The 24,865-nt window shown below is 41.3% G+C and overlaps 1 protein-coding gene across 5 annotated transcripts in view; it reads right to left on the minus strand.

Annotated features, from left to right (window-relative positions):
- ELMO1 (engulfment and cell motility 1) overlaps positions 1 to 24,865 on the minus strand; it is a 585,429-nt gene that overhangs the window by 155,022 nt on the left and 405,542 nt on the right. For all 5 annotated transcript variants that reach the window (XM_005889093.3, XM_070369538.1, XM_005889094.3 and 2 more), the window contains one exon: positions 11,743 to 11,879. In XM_005889093.3, the coding sequence (XP_005889155.1) occupies positions 11,743 to 11,879 (137 nt within the window). The remainder of the gene's footprint in view (positions 1 to 11,742; positions 11,880 to 24,865) is intronic.

The raw sequence follows: 24,865 nt of genomic DNA on the forward strand, positions 1-24,865 counted from the left end.
CTCTTAGCTCAAAGATATTTTCCAAAAGAAATTTTGAATTCCATGTTGTGGGGGCAGAGGTGCAGAATTTCAGTCTGAATGAAGGGGAGACAGTAACCATCTTCCTAAGGTTGCGCTTGTGCAAAATCCTGAAGTAGAATTTCAACAGGCAGATGGAGGAAGACATTTCTGGCAGAGGGAAGGACAATGAGCAAACACCTCAGCTAGGAAAGTATGATGGCACATGCAAGGAATGGTGGGCAGTTCAGAATATGCAGAGCTTCAGACAGGTACAGGTGAAGATATAAGGATGAAGCAGGGAAAAGTATTTTAGGCTAATAAAAGAGAAATGTGAACATCTTGTTAAGGTTAGGAAACTATATAAGTCAGGCAATGGACAGCTATAGATGGATTAAAATCAAGAATGATACGGTCAGATCAACGTTGCAGGACATTTGGAAAGTGGGAAGGTTTTAAAGCTAGGAGAAAAGTTACTGAAATAGTTGGTTTCTTAGTCAGCTATTAAGAGTGCTGTGTAACAAATAATCCCAATAGCTAAGAAGTTCTTCTATTCACAGGTCTATAGGTCAGCTGAGGTGACAGTGTTAAGCAAGATTTCATGGGATAGGTAAGGAAACTGCAGTCTATATGCCTCATTCTGGGAACTACAATAAAGGATTAATGGCTTCCCAGGTTACAGACTTTATTTCATGATGAAGGTAGAGTGCAAGAGCCCAACCCAACCACAGAAGCCATAGTCAGGCCTTTGCTCACTTCACATCCATGAACATCTCACTGGCCCAAGCAATCACTTGTACCAGATTTGGACAGAAGAGGAATATCAGAACCAAGGCAATGATGAGAAGGCAGAGGACCCAACAGTGGTTGTATTGACTCTGGTCACTGACTGGTGGTTTCAGAAAGAGGGACTAGTTTCCAAATAGAAACACATCAGACTGCCAGCTCCACAAGGGCAGGAACCATCAGTCTAGTCCTTCTCTGTATTCTTAGTGCCTGGGACAGTGCCTACTATGTTACCAACACACAATAACGTTTGTTGAAGGGATGGGCCGCATTTAAAGTGTAGATTGGATATTAACACTACTAACCGAAAGTGGACCACTGATGTGGCCATGCTGTGTACATGATGGTTGTGGGAGAGTAACACTGAACACCTTCTATATCCCAGATATTGAGTAGATACCAAGAATACAGAAAAAGCAAGGCTCTACTCACTAGAAACCTGCCAGTTAGACAATTGCAGTTCCTTGTGGTAAGTTTTAGATATGGGTATTCACAAGGACAGAGCGAGGGGAGCACTTGAAGAGATCTGAATGAGTTGTTGCCAAAAGCCACAGTGGCTTGAGAACTTTCCTTAGGGAGAGTGTTGACTGGGTGTAGGAATGATATCCGACTACCCGCCTAAACAACTTCCTCCATGTACTTCACTAAGCACTCACTATCATTTTTAATTTTACCAGAACTTCAAGGAAAATACATAGAAAAGAAAGGGGAGAGGGAGGAAAGGAAAAGAGGAAACTAGCAGTTTGGAATGTTCATCTCTCATTCAAATTTCCACATTGATTTTTCTCTCTATAACAAATAGGTAGAGAGACTGTGATAAAATTGAACCTTATTGAGTACCCTCTTTTTTGCCTCTCAATCTTAGCTTCTGTTTTTGACCTGTTAGACCCAGTAGCTTATGTCCATGCTTGGAGATGGAGTGGGCAGGCCAGCCTCTGGTGTCATGCCATGCAGGTAACTGCTTTAGCTCCAACTTAGGAAAATGAAGGTGGAGAGTCTTGACTCATCATTCATGGCTGCTCAGATGTAAAAGCATGACTTTGAAAAACCTACACAGGCACATGAGTAGTGTAAATGAGCAGTTAAACTATGTACATTTAAATAATTAAATATATATTTTTGCTCCTGACCGCCATGATCCAGTATTTTCACAGTGGGCATGTGGAAATCTCACTTGGGATCTTCTAACTTCTGCTACCTCTTGTACTGGAGTCTTTGCAACTGGCTTCTGACACTTCTGTCTCATTCTGACTCCTAATCTCATTTTATCTAGGGCCCCTCTTTGCCCTCTATCCCCTGCCACTACCCAACATCTAGTCCCCTCAGGTGGCAAGAAGTGCCTCCTGTACTTCTGTTCCACCTTATGATACACAGGTCTCTGAGGAGTGTCTTCTCAACTCCCTTTTAACATAATTTACTTTGCAAATGCAAGATAAATATTTTCTTTTAAATCAAAAAGGACTTGGCATTTTTTGAGAGATTCCCATCAAATGGTATTCTTCTTAGCTATCCATCCCTGTTTCCTATCTGCCCTTTACTTTAGAATGCCTAAATCTCATTATGCCTAGCTTAAAATATAGGTAATTTCCTTTCAATTGGATGTATACTAATAAAATGGTTTCTGTGCCATTATCAAATCCCTCACATGATCCACCATGGAATATGGAATGCAGGTCATAGGAACCAGTTAGCAACTCATACACTGCCCCCAAGGTGTAGTTAATAAAAGGGAAAAGAAGCTTCCAAAGTCATTGAATAGAGTTATAGAGAACAGTTAACTTAAAGAGTTGCCATTATTTTCATGTTCAGGAAAGGTCTGCAGTTGAACCAAGAGACATATACATGGTGGTATAATGTATCACATAGAGAATATAGTCAATAATATTGTTTTAATTCTGTATGGTGACATATGGTACCCAGACTTGTTGTTGTGGTCATTTCACAACATACACAAAATTGAATCACTATGTTGTATCCCTGAAACTAATGTGATATTGTATGCCAATTATAATTCACTAATATATATATATATACTTTTAAAGGAACTGATATGTCTCACCACTGTCCAGTAGAAGAACCTATCAATTCTTTGCTTCTCATAACTGGCAGGTCTTAATTTAGCACACAATTCACCTGCCAGTGCAGATCAAATACAGGTTTGATCCTTGGGTCAGGAAGATCCCCTTGAGAAGGAAACAGCAACCCACTCCAATATTCTTGCCTGGAAAATCCCATGGTCAGAGGAGCCTGGTGGGCTACAGATCATGGGGTTGCAAAAGAGCTGGACATAACTTAGTGACTAAACAACAACAACACATTCAGAGAAAGATACACCGAGTCTATGAAGACTTTGGAAACGAGAAAAGCCCTGAGCACATAAAGGAAACTTCAAGATGTATATTTACTATTGTCAACCTTTTCCCCAAATTGTTCATGAGACTCAAACACAGCAAGTATTATTTTTTAAATTTTCCGATTTTAGAAAATGTCAAGAGAGAAAAACATGTTAGCTGTGTTTTCAACCAACTAAGCCTATCAGTTAGCTTTTAAACAAATTGTTAATAGTTTAACCATTTCTTGTGAAAATTACAAGAGTCAACAAAATCTAATTCTTTCTGGATGATTCAGGATCCTTGTATACAACCCCTTCAAAAGGACATACACTCAGGCTGTTAGTGGCACAATCTCAGGATGGTCCCTGCAAATGAACCACTGTACGGTCACCCCTGCTTTCTCATAAAAGTTGCAGTGCAGCTGGGACCACTAAGACGGCATTCTGAGATGGACATTCTATTAAGCTAGTCACTTAAGTCAGAGGGAGAAGCCTGAAAACATTTCGTCATCAGCTTTGCCATGAGTTTTCTTTTTCAGGGGAATTTAGAATCCTGTGTCACCTGGTGCTCGCGCCAGGCCAGACTGAGCCAAGCAGTTTTGCGCCTGACAGGGTCCAGGGCTCAGAGCCCAGGTAGCCATGGTATTGCTCCTGCTGTTCCCTCACAGATGAGGAATCTGAAGCTGACAGGGCTGAAGCCCTTGCACAAGGTTATCCAGCTGACACTGGGGAACCTGGGCTCTTGAAGGACCAGCGTGTCCATCTCTGAGATTCTGCGAAGCTCCTGCATCACCGTGGTACATCTGTGGGTAGGCTGGGGAGAGCGTCCCTCATAACCACCAACTGCACAAAAGGACTTCCTCCTCACTAAGAAATGTGCCCCACTGTGGTCAAAATCCCCCTTTGCGGCTAAACCGACGGAGAAGCAAACGGCAACCCACTCCAGTATTCTTGCCTGGGAAATCCCATGGACAGAGGAGACTGGTGGGCTACAGTCCACAGGGCTGCAAGAGTCAGACATGACTTAGGGACTAAACTACCACCACCACCACCCTGGGAAATCAAAGCTGCTCAATTATACTGAACAATCCAAATGCAAATTACTGTTTGTCCCCTGAGATCAGCACCTCCCATATGTATGGGGCAATTTACAAAGCCTACCACTGAGGGTCTAATTCTGTGATTCAGGGAAATATCATTGTTATTATTATTATTACTGCTACTCAGCTTACAGATGAGAAGGGACTTGGCGGCTAAAGGACATGCTCAAGGTCACATTTCAGGTGAGAAGCCATGCTGGGACTGCCTGCAGGCTCTTCTGTTGCTCTCTCCCAGGGGAGGTGAAAATTAGTTCTTGGAGGAGCAAAAATTCTTAGTCTTTTAACATGGAAAGTACAGATATACATATATAAACAAATAACAATATATCTGCATAATTGAAATTTCAGGAGGAGGGTGATTAGGTTTGAAAGATATGTTTGAAAGCTCCTTAATGGGGTTGTGATGCAAAACAGTTGGAGAAATACTGCTTCACACGGAAGCAATCTTCCCATCTTAGTCAGGACTATGTTACCTATAATTAATACATTTCTGCTTAGAAAGTGTACATGCTGAGATCTATTTAAGAAGATACCTCTTGAAAACAATAAATTAGTACAGTTGATCTTTCTTGGTCTTTTCACTGTCTCTCAACAGCATAATTGATATTGATGAGGACATGCCATGATTACTGTCCAACAGAAAGTGGCAAATTACATGAAAAAGGGTAATACCACCTTAAGTGGATACCTTAAACACACTGAAACACAAGCACACACACACACATACACAAACCATTTGCTACCTATGCAATGGGAAACATCAAAGGAAAAAATAAACCTATTCATATAATACATTTGCTTCTAGAGGAGATTTGATTTCCTTCCTGCCAAACCTAAAGACCTACATGAAACATGAGAAGCCTTTTGAATAAATACTTGTAAACGGCCTTGACAGCTGAAAAATGGATAATCCCATATGACATGAGGGCCTTTTCAAAGACTTCTCCTCTACTTAAATATTCACGTTTCAATTAAAACATACACCTACTTTATTAAACACACCAGGCCTGGGTTCAGATCAATAACGGCAGCACTAGTTGGAATTCTAATGAAGATAAACAACGCTGAGTCCCCCCCAGCTTCCCCTGGGCACAGATGCACAAAGCCTCCTTTCACAACTTGCTCCAAGATATTTTACAGTCACCTGCCTCATGCAAATGAGATTCATGTTTATTCATGGTGAGAGTTACAGACCACCTTTCATTCCCTAGGCCAGCTCAGCTAACCAACAGAGCGCTGTCTGCACCATGACGAAGTTGAGCTGGCCTAGGAAGGGGACTTCTGAATAGCTAATTGCCCCCTGAAAAGCATGCATAGAAAGTCAGTAAGCTGGAAGCGGTTTGGGGAGAAAACATATTTCCCTTTTTCATTTATGTGGTCACTGCCTTTGAGCTTTCAAACAATCCCTTTTCTATACCACATCAGAACCCATTAGATGTGACTATGGGACTAGAGAGTGGTTATTTTCCATGGATAACCTTCCAGGGGACTTCTCAGGATGTGTCCCCTGTCTTGTGTCTTGTTCTCCAATTCTTCCCACTGTGTTTTCACCCACTGACTTGGAAGAAGCTGGTAGCTCAGCCAGAGGCAGCTGCAGCTTTGTGTGGTGGGCCTGGGTTCTCCCCGTGCACAGCCTCTCCTCTTTGAAGGGACGATCTCTCATCTGTGAGCTGAGAGCGTAAACTCTTATCGTGTGTGCTTTGCTTATTACGCTGTTGGGTAGCATTTTAAAACAGTGCTTTCACTCTAGAGTGACTGCATTTTTCAAATCATTAGTTTCTTCAGTTTTGGTAATTTGAAGGCATGGCAAAGTCATTTGATCTTGGTTTTTAAGGCCCATTTTGACAGCATCTGAAGTAACACTAATGCTATGAACAAATATTTTGATGGTATCTTAGTAGGCTCAGCCACCCTGGGGAGAAGTCTGGGCAACAAGGTAATTGCTGGAGAGGCCTTAACTCTCACCAGACATTAAGTACATGAAAACTGGGGGACCTGCTGATTTTTAGGCTGCTACTCATGGCTTGTCACGGGGAAAATCAAGGTACCTAATAAAGATGTTTGGGGAAAAACACCACCAAATTTTCAGCTTCAACCTTATTTCCACCAAAGTTAGATGAGCTGTTTAATTCAGTTCAGAAGTTAACTGGGGCTACATAGACAGCTTCACTTTGCTTTCTTCCCCCTCCCTCCTCTTTTTTTAAAACATAATGGCTAAAAAAATGTCTTCTTGTGAAAAAGCAATTTACTTGTATTTCATAGACAGGATTTATCTTATTACATACAAAAAGAGCACTTTACAACTGCATGTGATATTTTACTTCCTCAAAGTCTTTTTACATTTATGACTTCACCTTAAGATCACACCACTATAAGAGAAAGCGATAGAATTCTGGTATCCACTTTTTTTTTCTTTTTAATTTTCAGGCATAGAGCTCCTGAGTAAAAGAGTCAGGATTAGAACCTGGGCCTTGTAGACTGACAGACACACTGCTTCATCAGCACAAGTCATGAGTTGGTGAAATGTGTTACATGTGTCAACTGATGGTAATTCTATGGACATGATTTACCTTTAGTGATCCAATCTACCTTAATGAAAATCTTTAATAGTGCTGGCTCCACCCCCAAAAAATTAAATTGGCATGTGGTACAGTTGGACACCGGGATAACAGAGCTTTCAAAAAAGCCCCCTAGGTGATTCTAACGTACAGACAGGCTGAGAAATGCTGTTATTCATAGATATTGAGTTTGATGTATATATATCCTTGTTCAAATTTTTCAAGTGGAGCAGTCCGACACAGAAGCTTGAAATGAGATTCCCATACCTGAAATATCCAAGTCACTTGCATCCTCCTTCCTAACCCCCAACTCAAAAGTAAAGGCTTCAATGAAATGACTATGGAGCCACTTGCATTTTGGGGGATCCAGCTGTGCTTTAGCTCTTCTCTAATACCCATGACAATGAATAATGTATGCTCTGAAATATTGGTAATAAAAGGCAAAACCACAGAATACAAACTCAGTGGCCTGAATCAATGGATTACTCTGCAGAGACTGCTATATTGAGAAACTGAAAGTACTTTCAAAGCATAAATATTGTAATCACTCTTTAATTCTACTTTTCTTGAATAAATTAAAAAAAAAACAACAACACTGCATCTGCTGTTTCCCAGGTCTGGAGCAGCAGTGAGACAGCTGCTTTTCCAAACACTCACTTTCAGCAGCAGTGTTAACTTCCAAGCATTAGGTATCTACCAACGAGTGTCCTCAACAAAGTGGGTTGTAGAAGAGATTCCTGGGTCTGCCGGAATCTGGTATTGTTTGTTGGGAAGAAAAACCAAAATTTTAGATTGAGAAATACTGCTTCTCCACTAATAAGCCAAAGGAGGCAAATAGTTAAGCCTTTCTTAGAGAACCCTGTATCTCAGGTTGATGATTAAATCCACCATCCATGTTTTCATTCAAACAGGCAAAAGCTTGAGAAGATGTCCAAGAAAGTTCAAAGAAACTGTGTCTTCCGTTAGACTCTTAAAATACTTCTGAATTTCCATTTGTATAATCTTAGGAAACAAGAAAAACATTAAATCTACCAGTAACACCAAACCCACATTTGTTCCTAAACTCAGTCTCTTCTGCTACCAAGTTAATAACAAGAAGAAAAGTGAACTGATTACAATTTCAGCTTTTCTCTTTTCCAATTTATTATCTGGTAAAGCAAACAGTGGCTGATAGACAGGCAGCAGGAAAAAAATCAGAGAAGACATTCTTCACATTTAAGTAAAGGCTCTCACTCAGGGTCCTTCCCCACCACTCCCCCACCCCACCCCACCCCCGCCCTTTTGTTGTTGTTGTTGTTGTTAAGGCCAGCAACAAAAAAGAGAAATAAAAGAAAAAGGACATAATTATACCTGCATTTGAGCAACCATTAGCAGAACTCTGCAACTGGTATTATGCTAGTCTACCAGAAAAAGAGCACCAGAAAAGCTCATCTGTCCATTGATTCATGTTTGAATCATGTTTCATTGATTTAAATTGATACTCACAGATACAAATCTATTATATTTACTAGTTAAGTACACATTATGGTAAGCAGAATAATGGCCCTGTGTTGATGTCCATAATCTAATCCCCATACTCTGTGAATGTATTTCCTTTTATAGCAAAAGGGAATTTAGATTGCAGATGAAATTGAGGTTGCTAGTCAGCTGACCTTAAAACAGGAATGATTACTCTGGATTACCCAAGTGGTCCAGTGTAATCACAGGGGTTCTTACAAGTGAAAGATGGAGGCATAAGAGGGATCAGAGTGAAGAGAAATGTGGTATAAAGGACTGAACTTGCAATCGCTGGTTTCAAAGATGGACAAAGAGGGCCATGAGCCAAGGAATGCAGGTGGTTTCCATAGCCTGGAAAAGGCAAGGAAATGAATTCTCCCCAAGAACCTCCCCAAAGAAACATGGTTCTGCTGACATCTTATTTTAGTCCTGGGAGACCTGTTTTTTGCTTCTGAACCAGGGAGCTGTAAGATAAAAAATTTGTATTGTTTATGCCACTACAATTGTGACAATATGTTACAAAAGTATTAAAAACCTAATACACATGCGATTAAAAGTATATAACTGATATACTTTTCTGGTTACAAAAGTAAGGCATGCACAGTATTTAAAAGAAAAAAGCAAACACACCAACATTTGATGTAGAAAATTTAAATGCCTTGTCACACCCATTCCTGATCCTCCACTGATTTCCATTCTTGACCAGTGGGCATGTGGAATGGGGCCCTCTACCTCTCAGGCCTCCAGCTGCCTACTCACAACCATAATTAACCACCCCTATTTGGCAGCAGATTTATCATTTGTTGCTTAGTCACTCAGTCGTGTCTGACTCTTTTGCGACCCCATGGGCTGTAGCCTGCCAGGCTCCTCTGTCCATGGGATTCCCCAGGCAAGAATACTGAAGTGGGTTGCCATTTTCTTCTCCATAGTTTATGATTGTCCAGTGCAAAAAAGATGACACTTAGGCTACAATAGGAAACTGTATTTGAACCTGGCTCTTAGATCTTGCTGAAGAATGTTTCTGCAACCATATAAGTTAATTAAACAGATTTTCACATGACCCTTTGGGGGCCTTACTGTCACCTACCAGGACCTCACCCTACGCAAGGAGAAAATCATCTTCACCGGCCCGAGCACACAGCAGCCATGAACAAAATGGATCTGAGAGCCAGGCTCACCTCCTCCCTCCAGCCCTGCTCAGCAACTCCAGACTGAGGCCTCTGATTTCCTTTGTTACTGATGTATTCTTAACTTTATGTCCTAAACTTATAAGTTCTACAGTAATTAAGTACTTAAGTCTATGTACTTATTCCCTTGAGCCATTCCTTTGCAGGAATTTGCCAATATTTTCTATATACCTCATCTGTGCATAGATCAATAGCAATGATATTAGATTTTATCTTGCACAAAAATGCAGATATCTAAAATTCTGGGGAGGAAGGCTAGATGAACCCCCCCCCCCCTAGAAAGCAGATGGATACCTGGTACCAGAACACATGGGAGCCAGTGACATCTTCTCCTGAGGAACAGGTGTCTCCAGGACACAAGAGCTGAGGACTGAGTGACTTTCAGAAACGGCGCAGCATGGGAAGAGCTGCGTTGACCCAGAGGCAAGGTGGCTACAGCACTCTGGAACTCTCAGAGCCTGCCGACTTAACTCTCCACTTGGTTTGGTCTGATTGAACAAAGGTCTCCATGCTCCTTCTTCCCTCTCTCCTAAGGATAATTTGCACCTGATTTGCAAAGTCCCTCATAATCAAGTAGAGTACACTTAGGCGGCTACAGTTATAATCATAAGGGAATTAATGGGCTTGTTCTTTCTCACTTCCCATCCCAAATCATGTCTGTCCTTGGACACAGTTGCTCAGACACTTGCAGCTCTAGTACACAATCTACAGACTAGTGTTTTCCACAGAGGGGAGTCCCTGGGGCCAATTTCAAGGATTTGAATAGATGGCCCAAGCGAATATACAAAAGGGTTGAAGATCACTTAAACAAACCAGTACACAGATTAAAAAACAATCAAAACATTTCTTAGAAGTGGTTATAACTACAATGAACAGCAATAGGATAAACATGAAGATGTAAAACAGGACATGAAAATCACAAAATGTGGGGGAGGGTAAAAAAGGTCCATCTTTTAGAATGTGTTTGAACTTACATGACTATCAGTCTAAAGCAAGTAGATACAGTTATGGGTAAACTTTCTCAAAAACCAGGGTAACCACAAATCAAAAACATACAATAGATTCACAAAAATCAAAAAGAAAGCAACTGAATAGGTGGCCCAGAATGACTGAGATGGAATGGTGTTCATTCTCTGTTACAAGTGCAGGTAAGATCATTATGCTGATAGAGACAGGTTCTAACCTTGGGGAAGGCTTGGGAAAAGTGTCCTCTCCCTGGTTTTCTTTCTTTTTAGCCAATATTGGTTCAAGATGCCATGAACCTGAAATATGGTGGAAAATAAGGACTAGATAGACTTAAGTTCAGAGAAAAGGGGACTGGGAGGCAAAGACCATGAAGAATATCAAATGACACCAGAATACAGATATTACGTTATGCCTCAAGCATAAGCCCATGAAGGCTCTGCAGGATGACTCTGAGACCAGACACTTAAGACTCAGAAACAGTTCTGTCCCCAGTACCAGGCCAGGGAACACGGGTGATGGGGGCTAATCAAACCCAGAGCCATATATATTAGCAAATCAGAATCATTACAGTCCTATGCACACCTGCCCCAACCGCCAGTTGTTAGTAGCCACGTCATGATTGCTAACAAGGCTTTGACCTAAGGATAAAGATTTTGTTTATCTTGAAAAGTGCACAAGATGTATCCCCTTTCTTTAAGTTGATCAACACTCTTCTCTCCACCCAACATTCACTCACAAGTGGAAATGTGAGATTCACACTCTCCACAAAAACCAAATGCTTTCTGTAAACCAAGAAATGTTCCATTTCAACTTACTCAACTCCCACAAAGAGGTCTTGCATTTTAATAAAAACTCTTTGTGACAGAGAAAAGGGCAGTTATCTCAACCCATTCATAACCCAGAGAGACCACAGCAGCCTTCCTCATCTCATTCTCTCCCTAGCAGTCACCTGCACAGGTGAAAGGGAGGTGCTTTCCCCCACTAGATCTTGTACTAACAAGGCCTCCCAGCTCAAAGCCATTAAAGGCAAAATTCACAATATCAATATTTCTCAAGAAAGAGTCTCTGCCCGTGGCTTCTGCTTAGTGAGCCAAAAGGAACAAACTGTTCCAAGCTTATCCCTAGAGAGATAAGAACATCATTGGCACACAGGCTCCTGTCTGTACAGGTATGCCTTCCGTTTTCCATCCTCAAAGCCACCTAAACTCACAGCCATCCTCATTCTCCTTTCACGCGCAGCAAAGAGACCATGCAAAGGGTGGGGAGGAGCCTCTTCCAGGACATAGGAAGCTGATGCCTCTGCCTCAGATTCCTCTTACCTTGTTGAAGTCTTCAGAAGTTGCCCTCATTTCCTTCCATGTCTTGTTCAGGAGCTGGATACAGATGCAGAAAAACTCCTCAAAGGATCTGTCATGGGTGAAGAACATCGGGTGGAAATCGTTGCAGGTCTCACTAGCTGGAGGAAAGAGGAGGGAAAGAAGGGAGGAAGTTGAGAAGGGAAATGAAGAGACACGGCCACATCCCCCAGAGGGAGACAATGGGAGGCACATTCGGCTCAAGCCACCATAGAAAAAAAGGCACTTAGAAAAGGCAACCAGAGGCTAGTCCCCATGAAACCTCCAAGTTTAAGGTCAGATGGTCAGACCTACCCTTATGCACATATTTTGATTGATGGAAGTTAGCTCGTAATACTTCCCACGTTATGATCATTATGGCTTTGTTCCAGGATGCCTGGTGTTGAATATGGGCTCTGCATCTGCCTTTATTGACCTTATAAAGATCATTCAAACTGCCCTGTCAATCACAGCTCCTCCATCACCCATAATTTCCCATTTCTCAACTGATTAACTGGCAGAAGATGAGCTTTCCCGAATACACAATTAATTGCAACTTTGAAAATAGCATCCTTGAATTATTTCTCCAGGGGGCTCTTTTCCCTCTTATGGCAGTAAGCAGGGGACATCTGAGATCATTAAGCATCTGATACCATTAACCATTTGTCTGACATTTCCAGATACAGATGGCTGGAGGTCGAAGCAGCCCAAGTGTCTTTGAAGGTTCAGTCCTTGACCAAACCCTTAAGTCAGTCAGACTGCCTTCAAACCACCTCATTACAAAGTTTCCTTTGTCACGGTCAGACCCAGTGCTCTGAATTCTAGGTGTGGCCACCTGTCTCCTCTTCCCAGACCAGCACACCAGCCCCTCCCTTCTCCTCAGCTCTTTGTCAAGCTTACATTTTTACAGTCCTTTTACATACATTCATTTGCTCTTTAGAATACCTCTGACTGTTCATGTCATACGAATAAGGCTACTGGAGCCCAAGGAAGTAAGCTTTGTGACTCCCCTGTCCCTGATTCCCCAGGGCCAAAACAGGATTCTACATTTTTTTTTCTCTTTTAATATAGGCTGTTGCTGTTGTTGCTGCTGCTGCTGCGTCGCTTCAGTTGTGTCCGACTCTGTGCGACCCCGTAGACGGCAGGCCACCAGGCTCCCCTGTCTCTGGGATTCTCCAGGCAAGAATACTAGAGTGGGTTGCCATTTCCTTCTTCAATGCATGAAAGTGAAAAGTGAAAGTGAAGTCGCTCAGTCGTGTCATACAGTGAAAGAATTTCTATTTTAATTGAACTCTATTTAAAGGCAAATTAGTCCTCAAGGCCCCAAATGGTTGAATTTCAAGCCCTAGCAGCCCAGGAGGGCAGGAGGGGTGAGGCGGCAGTAAGGTTCACAGCACTTGGGGAAGGTCAGGGAGCCCTTCCTGTAGTTGAACACAGACCTTATTTAGGGAGAATCCCCTGGGGAAAGCCCCTGGTGAGTGAGCCCTGATCAAAACCACTGGGACATGCTCCGCTCTGGTAGGGGCACACCTATGCACAAACCTCTTTTGTCTTCATCCTTTAGAATAGATAGTAAATGCTGTTCTCTTCCTGAGAAGGTAGGGGCATAGGCTAGCAGCAGCCAGCAGTCACACTAAAAAGTTTGGGTCTAAGGGCAAAAGATTTGGGTTCAAGTCCATCCATGACAATGAGGAGCTCACTTCACCTTTATGGCTCTTGATTTTTGAAACTAAAAAGTGGAAATGAAATCTCCACTGCCTCCCCCATTCATGGGAAAGTGCTTTAAAAAGATAAATATGGAACAAAGCGGTGGTGATGACAATGAAGATTGTACCAGCAGATCACTTCCAGGAACATGGGATGTTCTCTGATGGCCCTCAGTTCTTAGTCAAGCCTGTTTATTACATCTCAGAAATCAGAGGAAAGAACATATGAGTAACCCCAAGTCCAGCTCCTGTTAGTGGTGACTGGCCGACTGTTAGTCACAATCGTGTCTGACTTTTTGTGACCCCATGGACTGTAGCCCACCAGGCTCCTCTGTCCATGGAATTCTCCAGACAAGAAGGGTAACCAACCCTTCTCCAGGAGATCTTCCCGACCCAGGGATCAAACCCAGGTCTCCTGTCTTGCAGGCAGATTCTTCAGCATCTGAGCCACCAGGGAAGCCCATGTTAGTGGTAGAGATGACGAAACTGAAGAAAGTGAAGTCCTGACCTGATATACAAAGCTATTTAAGGAACTTGAAAAGTAAATGCAGGAGGGTTGTGTGTTGCTGCCCTGGGCAATGAGCTGTCACTCTTACTTCCATAAGCACTGAAGCCAGTAAAATTTACAGGTCTACAGCAGCACTGTAAAGCACTATCACCATACAAAAACTTATTAATCACATTATCGCAGTACCTTTTTCAGGACTGGTATGATTATATGTGTACTTTATGCCCTAATTAAAGTTTTATGGGACTACTGGAGCTGTGCAAGCCAGACAAAACTGAGAACAACGAGCCCTGCTCTTGCTGGGGTGAAGAGGGATGAAAACGACATCCTTAATAATAGGGATCAGGTGGTAGAAGATTGTGTGTAACTCACAAGGGCTCTAGGGGTGTTATCTTCACAGCAACCCAGGAGGTAGGCATGATGCTTATCCTCATTTTATATATGAAACTTGAAGAAATTAAGCCTTCCATCATGTCAACTAAGGCACGTGGCCCCAAACGAGCATTGGAAACCTACAGTTTTTGTTGACCCAGCAGCAGCTTCCTGCCTTAGTTGACACCAAGAGCACAGGGCATTTCCTTGTGATTGATGCTTTGAAAGTTAAATTCTCCACCTACTCTCCCAGATCTCCTTGGATTCTTCCTTCAACAGAAACCATGATCTTGATGGACAGCCCAGTGAGGCTCACAGCAACTACACAGCCAGCACCTGTTGATGGATAATACCTGGCCACGTGACAGTACCAACAACGGCCATACCACTGTCATTAGCCACATTTCAGGCCCTACTTTCCTCTAGGAAAATAACATCAATTTCTTTTTATTTAAATTAGAAACCGTGTTAGAAGGGTTATGAAAGTTGCCCAGGGTCACACAGCTTTCAAGTGGCAAACTCAAACTCAGTTGACTTGGCTCCAAAGTCCATCGTCATTGCCCTTCCATTGTTGAGGTGACAGCCCATCATTGTTGCACATCCAGCATTCTACACCAGAGCCACTCTTTCAACCTCCATAAGACAACAGCTTTCCCGTCGTCCTAAGCTTCTTTGGGACTCATCCCTTGTGATGAGAAATGGGCACACAACAAATCAAAAACAATTTGCTCCCTCACATGTTACCAAAGAAACAATGAGAAGACTGGTGTATTTTGGGATTTATGATTTAAATATTTTTCCTATATTAAAGGCAAGAAAAAAGTAGTATTTTTTTCCTCAAAAATATTCAAACTGCAGATATTCAGGATTGAGGATGATTGAGCAGGAAGGACTGGTCCAGATTATCTGATCTATTTTCCTCTTTCATTTTTCAGGTAAGAGCAGTGAGAAAGGCAAAATGGCTTGTCCAAGAGTTTGTGTTGGCCGAAAGTAGGCAAAGATGCTGGGAGTCAGGCTGCTTGGGTTCAAATCCTGGTTCTATCACTTACTGCTGAGCCAGCTGGGCCACACATCTCATCTGTCATTGCCTGAGTGTTCTCATCTGTAAACTGGGGGCAACAGTAGAACGAACTTCATCAGGGGGCTGTGGGGATCAAAAGGGAACATGACTACAGGAAGTAAGCTCAAGGCAACTATGGGCCAACAAAATTACGCTGCTCTTCATCCCATAGCAAGTGGCCTTCAGCCCAGGCTGTCCCAGTGATAAACTAAACTTGCATCAGCTCACAGAGGTGGCCTGATTCTCACGAACAGGGTCCTTAATCTGGAGATTTAAACAAACAAACAAACACACAGATAAAAATAGGGAAGGGAAGGGTTATTACTGTTTTTTAAGGAAAACAGAAACACTTTTTTGAAGAAAAAGAAGTGTTGAATTTGTAGGCAATGATTTTATAAATGGAATTTAAAGAGAAATTTTCAATGAGACAAAAATAGATTTTTTTAAGAACCAAGTTGTTTTTAAGCACACTATTTTTAACACAATGAGATTCTCTTTTATTAAAAAAAAAGGATCAACTTACTGTTCTTTTAAGTCTGGAATATTAAGGTATTTTCAGGGCTGGGAGTAAATGAGTTCTTATTAATTTGCTGACATTTAATTCACTTTTAAATAGGAAGCTTTGAAAACTTCTATAATCCACACACTTTGTTTCTAAAATGAAAAATAAGAATGCTATACACTTATGTAGCATTTTTGCCTTTCAAAGTAGATTTGTTCCTATTTTCCATTGGATACTGTAAGGTGAGGCAGATATGGTCATTGGAGGCTCAAAGAACAATGGCTTTTGTAGGGTAGGAAGTAAAGAATGAAAAGTGAATACAAAGCAAGGGTTCTAGTGCTGCCCTGGGACCTTGAGAAGGTCATCTCAGCTCCAGGGCTCCAAGTTTCTTACCTGTAAATGAGACCACCTGGTAAGGTTCCACACACACACACACACACACACACACACACCATAATGTATTTTGAAGTCCCTAATGTCCATTAGTAATTATAGAACTTGGAGATTACAACCTGCATTGAACTTTATGTCCTAAATTATTATTTCCTTGAATGACACATTTCAGTTAGGGTATTAGGGCATCAGAGTGGCATTTGATAGGCTTAGAGACATTTGATAAGCTAGTATTCAATCTTTCTTTCATAAGAAAAGTGTTAGTGTTTTCAGCCCCTTTCAATCTATTAATATCATCGAATGCAGACCATTACATAAGAAAATTACACGACTAAAGATAGAATGACAAGATGACACAGGAAAATGCATATAATTTCTGCTCTTTCATGGGAATTTTCTCAGACAAATGTAATGTTTCAGATGCTGAAAAGCTCTGTTCCTGCTTTCGATGACCCTTGCTATACTCAGACTGTGAACCCGTTTGCAAGTGACTAAAGGGACATGTTTTGGTGGCACTAGGCAAATTCTGAGTATTTTTACCATGAAATAATGAGCCATTTCAACTAAACCAGTCTTTGGAAATGGTGCACTTTTGAAAGAGAGATAAGCACTGGCCTAACACAAAGGGCATTTTGTTTTAAAATTCTGAGCTACAGGAAGAAGGGGATAAATCATAAACACAAGAGCGCCGTGAAAACTGTCAGAATGGCTGCAAAATCTTACTAGGTAGCCACAGCATGGAAACTAGAACTATCTGTGGCTCTCGGGTCAATCTGGGAAATATATTGATGAATTCACAGATGCAAATGTCTATTTATACCTACGCACAAAATCTCACCCTTGCGGCCTTTGAATTTTCTATTTTTAGACTGGGTATTCCTTAATAGCTTGGCTTTGGAGTTTTGGTGCTGTGTGGGAAGAGGCTCAAAGTTCAAAACCTTTTGTAGGTGGGAGAGGTGAAAAGAGGCAAGGAGAGTGAGGGCAAGGAATGTGAAAAGTTCCCCACTGCTGAGCTCCACCAGTGCAGAAGCTTCCACTCCTGCTATTTCAGGACAGGGGATCAGATGCTTGAAAGCTGCTCAGCGCTTCCAGCTCCTGAAATCTGGTTTAACAGAACTCTGGATATTCTTTTCTATCCTCTCTCATGCCTAAAAATAGTATGAAATTGACACTAAAAAGACATATCGTCTAATCCAGTGCTCCATTGTTCACTTTCCTTCTGGGCTTTTTTTTTTAAGGACATGCAGAGAGAAAAAAAAAAAATACCAACTAGTGTTAGGGCTAAAAATCAGACTCTAGCATCAAAAGATAAACAATTCACCAAGAATGACCTGAGGCCATAGCTCAAGCTCACAGTTGTGTGTTAATAAAAGAGCAGAGATGCTAGAGTGAGGTTGATCTGGGCAAATCTTGGTGTCACTACTGAATAGCAATGTGACCTTAACCAACTTACTCTTCCTCCGGGGCTCAGTTTCTTCATTATAAAAAAGATAATGCATCTTACCTCATCAGATTGCTGCTGAGATTAAATTTAAAGTGCTACACGATTCACATATTAACTGAGATAAAATAAGTGCTAGTTGTTACCAGTTTTAATAGCAAAATAATTATTATTGTACTTAGCTAAAATGGCAAATTTGGAAGAATTATACTTGTAGATAGACATTATGAAACTATAATAATTAGAACAGCTTGATATTGGTCCATGAATGGAAAAACAGAACAACAAAATAGGATAGGGACTTCTTACCTTCAGATATAGTCTTATATGTACAGTCACTAGATTTATGAAAAAGGTGACACTATAGTGAAAAGAAGTTTCAACAACTTGTGCTGAGCCGATTACATATGCATCTGAAAAATGAATTATAACTCCTTACCTCATACCATCTACAAAAATCAACTCAAAGTAGATTATAGGTCTCAGTGTGAAAGGAAAAACAATGAGGCTCCTATATAATACAAAGAATAATACTGATAACTTAGAAGTGAGCAAAGATTTCTTAAACAGAATCAAAACAATCATTAACCCTAAAGAAAAAGGTTTGATCTGCTTATATTAAAATCAAGAACTCTTGTTTATCAAAGGGTACAAGAAGGATGGCAACTTCAGGGTAGGAGAAAAATTTGCAGCATTGTCTGGCAAAAAACTGATATCCATTGTATATAAATACTTCTAATAAATCAATAAGCGAAAGAAAGACAACTCAACAGAAAAATAAGCAAAACATAAGTAGATACTTCACAAGATATCTAAGTGCCCAATGAACACATGAAAAGATACTTGGCTTTTTTAATCACCAGAGAAATGCAAATTTAAACTACAATGAGATATTTTCAAATATCACCAGAATGGCTACAATGAAAAGATTTAAAAAAATAATTAAGTGTGGATAAGAATGTAGAAAAAAATGGAATTCTCATAAACAGTTGTTAGGAGTGTAAATCAGCTCAACCACCTGGAAAAGAAGTTTAACAGTATTTAGTCTACCTAAAACATTCATACTCAATGATACAGCAATTCTACCCAAAGATATAGATCCGAAAGAAATGCATCAACTGCATAAGAAGGTATCTGAATGTTCACAGTGGCTCTATTTGTTATAACCCAAATCTCGAAACAGTCAAAATGTCCACTCAATATATTAGATAAATTTTAGTTTATTCATATAGCAATATTTGTTGTTCAGTCTCTCAGACATGTCCAACTCTTTGCGACCCCATGGACTGCAGCACTCCAGCCCTCCCTGTCCATCAGCAACTCCTGGAGTTCACCCAAACTCATGTCCATTGAGTCGGTGATGCCATCAAAACATCTCATCCTCTGTCATCCCCTTCTCCTCCTGCCTTCAATCTTTCCCAGCATCATATCTTTTCTAATGAGTCAGCTCTTTGAAACAGGTGGCCAAAGTATTGGAGCTTCAGCTTCAGCATCAGTCCTTTCAATGAACATTCTGGACTGATTTCCTTTAGGATTCACTGGTTTGATCTCTTTGCAGTCCAAAGGACTCTCAAGAGTCTTCTCCAACACCACTTTATAGTAGACTTTGTAGTAAGTATATAGCAACATACTTACTACAAAGAAATACTTTTTAAAAAGCTATACTGCATACAATAGCATGAATGAATAGAAAACACAACATTGAACAAACAGAATCCTCTTAAAAAGACCACACGCTATGTGATTCCATTTATGTAAAGCTCAAATTGGAAAATTTATCTATGGTAGTGGAAACAGGGTATTCTCCTATTCTCTTAGAGACAGGAAGAAATTGGGGGTAAGGCAGCCCCCAAGGGTCTCTGTGCTTTGCTGTACTTAGTCACTCAGTCATATCCAACTCTTTGTGAACCCACTAGGCTCCTCTGTCCATGGGGATTCTCCTGGCAAGAATACTGGAGTGGGTTGCCATGCCCTCCTCCAGGGGACCTTCCCAAACCAGGAATTGAACCCAGGTCTCCTGCATTGCAGGTGGATTCTTTATCATCTGAGCCACCAGGGGAGCCCCCACGGGTCTCTGGTGGTTGCATAATACTCTAGATCTTGAGCTAAGGAACAGCAAAATGGATAGCTGATTACTAAAAAATTCACTGAGGTGTGTTATGCTTTCAGGATTTGAATACTTCTATTCAATTAAATTAGATTGATATAAAAAGTTAAGTTAAAAGAGTAGAATATGAGCTTTCTAAGCAAATAAGAAGGAACAGCATTTCAGACAGTGTAAAAACTACTGCAGATGATTTTGATGGGCTTTCAGAAGTGGTGCTGTATTTGCCCTGCCCATTACCTCTAGAGCCAGGGATTGGCATTTCATGTAGTCAGGTTAACTGCTGGATAGAAAAGCATATAACCTGTCTATTCAGGCATCCTACTGCAATCACTTAAGTGGTATTAGCCTCTAAAATTGTTCAGGGGTATGTCTCCACACCTGGACTTTAGTTCAATTTCATCTGTTAGCTAGATAAAAGGGTATATGTGTGCATTTTCTTTTGTGAAAGAAATTCACTGAAGAGTATTGCAGATGCTGATGGAAAAGCTTTAATAGATTTGACTGGTTTATACAAACTCTTAGAGTTACAAATCTCTTAAATTAGTTTCCTCCCTCCGTCCCTCTCTCATTTCCTTCATTCATCTACAGATCCTTCCTTCCTTCCTTCTTTCTTTCTTTCCTTTCATCCATGCATGTGCATGTCCATCTATCCATGCATGTGCATGTCCATCTATCTGTCCATCCATCAGTCCACTGACCCACTGATTTGCTCATCCATCCATCCATTCATCCACTCATTCATCCATCCATACATTCAACTAGTAAGGTGGTTAAGAACAGGGTCCTGGAGCCAGTCTGCCTGAGTTTGGATGCTGGCTCTGCCACTCATTATCTATATGACCTTGAGCTCAAGAAGAAGGAGAAATGAGTAAAAGCTGAAGAAACCAGCAGGCATCAGATCATCTAATTCTTTGTAGAACACATTAGGGAGCATGGGCTTTATTCCACCTGCAATAAGAAGCCATTAGCAGGTTTTAAACAGGAGTGGAATAAAGTAACAACTTCCTATCACCTTTCTTCCTCTACCTTTTATCTCTTTTTAATGGAATTAAAATTCAGGTAATTTGAGGATCCCTGTTATTCTGGACTCTACTTGATACTTCAGTGTATTAAGGGCGAGTGATGAACTACATAAAAACATTAGTGCTAAGTAGTTAGGAGTCACCAGAATTGAGGCTAGAATTCTTTCTCTATACTTTCTCAACTAAGTCCTTTATGTCATCAAGTCTATTATTATGATGATAATAACAGTAATTTACATCTGTAGAACTGAGTAAAGATATAGTGAGAGGAGTCCCTTAAAACACCTAGCATAGTTCTTGGCATATAATAAGCACTCAATAAATGGTAGCTATAAAATGCTGTGCAGAATACAAATATGATGTGCAATTTTCCCCAAAATCTTAAATTTAGATTCACACAGGTTTAGTCTGTGTGAAATCTTGTTCACTTGAACCTCCCTTCATGAAAGTAACAGACCCCCTGGAAAATTATAGAGCTGCATCTACCAAATGACAAAATGTGCAGAATTTCCAGGAAATTATGATTTCTAATAAGAATGAGCTAAGTGACTCCTAGATGTTGGCTTATAATTGAAAAATGGGCTTTCTGACATGCTCCGTGTTTGTGCTTCTTGGTCCTCTGGCTGAAACTAAGATGGGCAGTAAAACAGAATCTGGATCCTGACACCTTCTCTCTTGACAAAATAACTGCCTCTGGATTCACTTATACGTCTCTGAATGGTCTAAAGGAAAGAACATAATAGGAAAAACTGAATTCTTTGGGAAGAGTATCAAGTTTGTAGTATGCTTTAATAATACAAAACCAAAATGAAAAATCTAATTTGCCGACCTCCTGGGTGAGGGGTGGCTGCAGCATTGGTAGGCACAGTGAACGATTAGGAAAGAGGAAAGTTCTAGTTGGGTGGTAGACAGTCCAAGGCAGGGCAAAGGAGAGCACATCCAAGAAGTGATTACTGCATGCCCTTACTGAAATTTCCTTTATAAGGAAAATTATTCTCAGAAGTGACACATTAAGAGACTGTCATACAGCAAATTTAGCATGGATAGAAATAATTGCCTGTTCAACCATGTGAGATGGGCACTCAAGGGTTATGTTGGGATAGAGGCTGATTAATGAACGGCTGGGACGTGTCTCACTGAAGCCCCAGCAAGAAAGAGCTGTGTGCCATCACATGACCATGGATGACATCTTTACCTGAGGCTCAGAGCCTTAACCAGGGCTGCGGATCTGGCAAAGAGGCTAAAAATAAGTAACCCTAAGTCCAATAAATAGCAAATAAAGGAAAGAGGACATGTCAAGTCTTGCTCATCGCATACATTCTTTCATGTCTTTGGTACTCAGTAATTGAGTCCCCTTAAAAACTTAGTGATTACATGTAGGTGTCAGGATAAAATGCAAATGATTTAGCAAAGCATTCAACACTTTCCAGTCTGCCCCTACTCCATTCTCCTAACTTTTCCTAACTGACCTAGGACTGAACATTAAATTCAACAATAAAGTCATCAAATAAACCTCTTCACTTATATCTGTGGGGCTGCCCCATGGCTCAATGGGTAAAGAATCTGCCTGCAATGTAGGACACGTGGGTTCAATCCCTGGGTAGGTAAGATCCTCTGGAGGAGGGCTGGCAACACCCACTCTGGTATTCTTGCCTGGAGAATCCCATGGACTGAGGAGCCTGGCGGGCTACAGTTCATAGCACTGCAAAGAGTCGGACATGGCTGAGCAACTACACGGGGACACATACTTGTATCTGCACATGTTAAGCTCCTGGGTTTCCCTCTTCATGAAGCCCAGTGAGTCAACCTTCAAAGTCCATCCCTTTGCTAAAGTCATTTCCCTCCAGCTCTGCCCAACTTCTGCTTCCTTTGTGTTTCCAGACCTTTTATTTCTTCCATCCGCTTGGAATCCCCAGACTTGATTATGAGCCTCCAAGACACAGGAATCCTGATTTAGTAATTTCTGCATTCTTAACGGTGCTCACATGGCCAGCCTTCCACAAACACATGCCCACAATGCCTTCTCTGTTTTCCTCCTTCTTCTGCCTCCCTAGACATGCTTTTCTTCTATGTGGTTTCCATTACACCCCACTTCATGCACTGTTAATAAAATGGGATGAGAGAAGTTCCCAACTTTTGTATAACACACATTTCGGCACTCTTGCTGTGATAGGGCACTTTGGAAGGCCCCATACATGCTTCACCCACTACTTTAAAATAAATTGTCCAACCTACAAAATGACGCAGTCCTCTGTATCCTCTCTACCAATATCCTGAAATCCAAGTATAGGTGCTCTCTTAATAGAAAATGAGCTATGGAGTCTGGAGTTAGCATGTACACACTGCTATATTTAAGCTGGAGAACCAACAAGGTCCTACTGTATAGCACTGCTGCTGCTGCTGCTAAGTCGCTTCAGTTGTGTCCAACTCTGTGTAACCCCATAGACGGCAGCCCACCAGGCTCCCCCGTCCCTGGGATTCTCCAGGCAAGAACACTGGAGCGGGCTGCCATTTCCTTCTCCAATGCACGAAAGTGAAAAGTGAAAGGGAAGTCACTCAGTTGTGTCCGACTCTTAGCGACCCCATGGACTGCAGCCTACCAGGCTCCTCCGCCCATGGGATTTTCCAGGCAAGAGTACTGGAGTGGGGTGCCATTGCCTTCTCCGCTGTATGGCACAGAGGAACTCAGTTATGTGGCAGCCTGGATGGGAGAGGAGTTTGGGAGGGAATGGATTCATACATATGTGTGGCTGATTGGCTTTGCTCTGTACCTGATACTATCAGAACATTGTTAAAATGCTATACTCCAATATAAAATTAAAAAGTTAAAAAAAAAGAAAAATGAGGAATTTTATAAGGGAAGCAGATTAATCACATAAATGTAACAACAACAACAAAAACGCCTCAAATCTGGTATGTACCCAAATTATGGTATATAACCCTCCTCCTGTAGATCAACTGCCAACAACTAGTCCTGCCCCAGGGTAGGGGCCTCTTTCCCTCTCCCCGCCCACCTCAGTTACCACATGTGGCTTTGAGCAGGAGCACCGGAACTCAGTGCTGATCTCGAGCCCTCAGCAGACTTCGTTACAAGGAACATATGGCCTCAAAAATTGCAGGACAGTGTTAACAATGTGTCCCCCTACCCATGGGGAATTAAAGGGAATATGGGGGATATGAAGAGAACAATCCAGTGACAATCATGCTTTTGCCAATGTGGGCTTTGAGAGGATGAAGATTTCTGTCAGTGATCAAAACAGACTTAAACCCCTAATTTTTTGCCTATATATAGTTCCATCAATCCTCTTAAAGAAGAGTGCATATAAGGAGTACGGCTCTCTCCTACCCAGGGTCACGTGGGCAGGTTTGTGCAGAGCGGCCAAGCAGTGTATCCAGCAGAGCACCAGCCCAAGAAGTGTATCCTCAAGCATCGTGTTAATAATGTAGGAAAAAGTCAGGCTTCACACAGGCACTTGACTGAGATTTACCCCAGAAAAGAGGAAACGAAAAGATAAAGCATTACATATCAAACCAGGAACAGCTGGCTGGAAAACTTGAAAAGGACATAGTCTGAATTACCAGTCACTTGGGAAATCTGCCAGAGCAAGTTAGAAGGTGAGTAGCCTAGAAAGCTGTTATTTACTTGATACCATTGCAGTGGCCATGCAGAAGAACTGTTCTAAGCTCCTTACAAGTATTTTCTCATTTAGTTTTCATTACAATTGCATAAAGGAGGTAGAGCTATTATCACCTTAACTGTACAGAGGAGAAAACAAGGCACAGAAGAGTGATGTTGCTTGGTTCACAGAGCTAAGAAGAGGCAGAGCCAGGATTTAACAATAATTTGGGTCCAGAGTCCTTCTTATCAAACTACTCAACACACATTAATTCCCCTCTATGGAAGATTTTTATAGCACAAAGTTAATACTTTCTAGAACGCCTATTTACTGTGATATAAAAATAAATTTAATTCCATTTCTTTCTTCTCCAAGCCATT

The sequence above is a fragment of the Bos mutus genome, chromosome 4, assembly GCF_027580195.1.
Source record: "Bos mutus isolate GX-2022 chromosome 4, NWIPB_WYAK_1.1, whole genome shotgun sequence".
NCBI lineage: Eukaryota > Metazoa > Chordata > Mammalia > Artiodactyla > Bovidae > Bos > Bos mutus.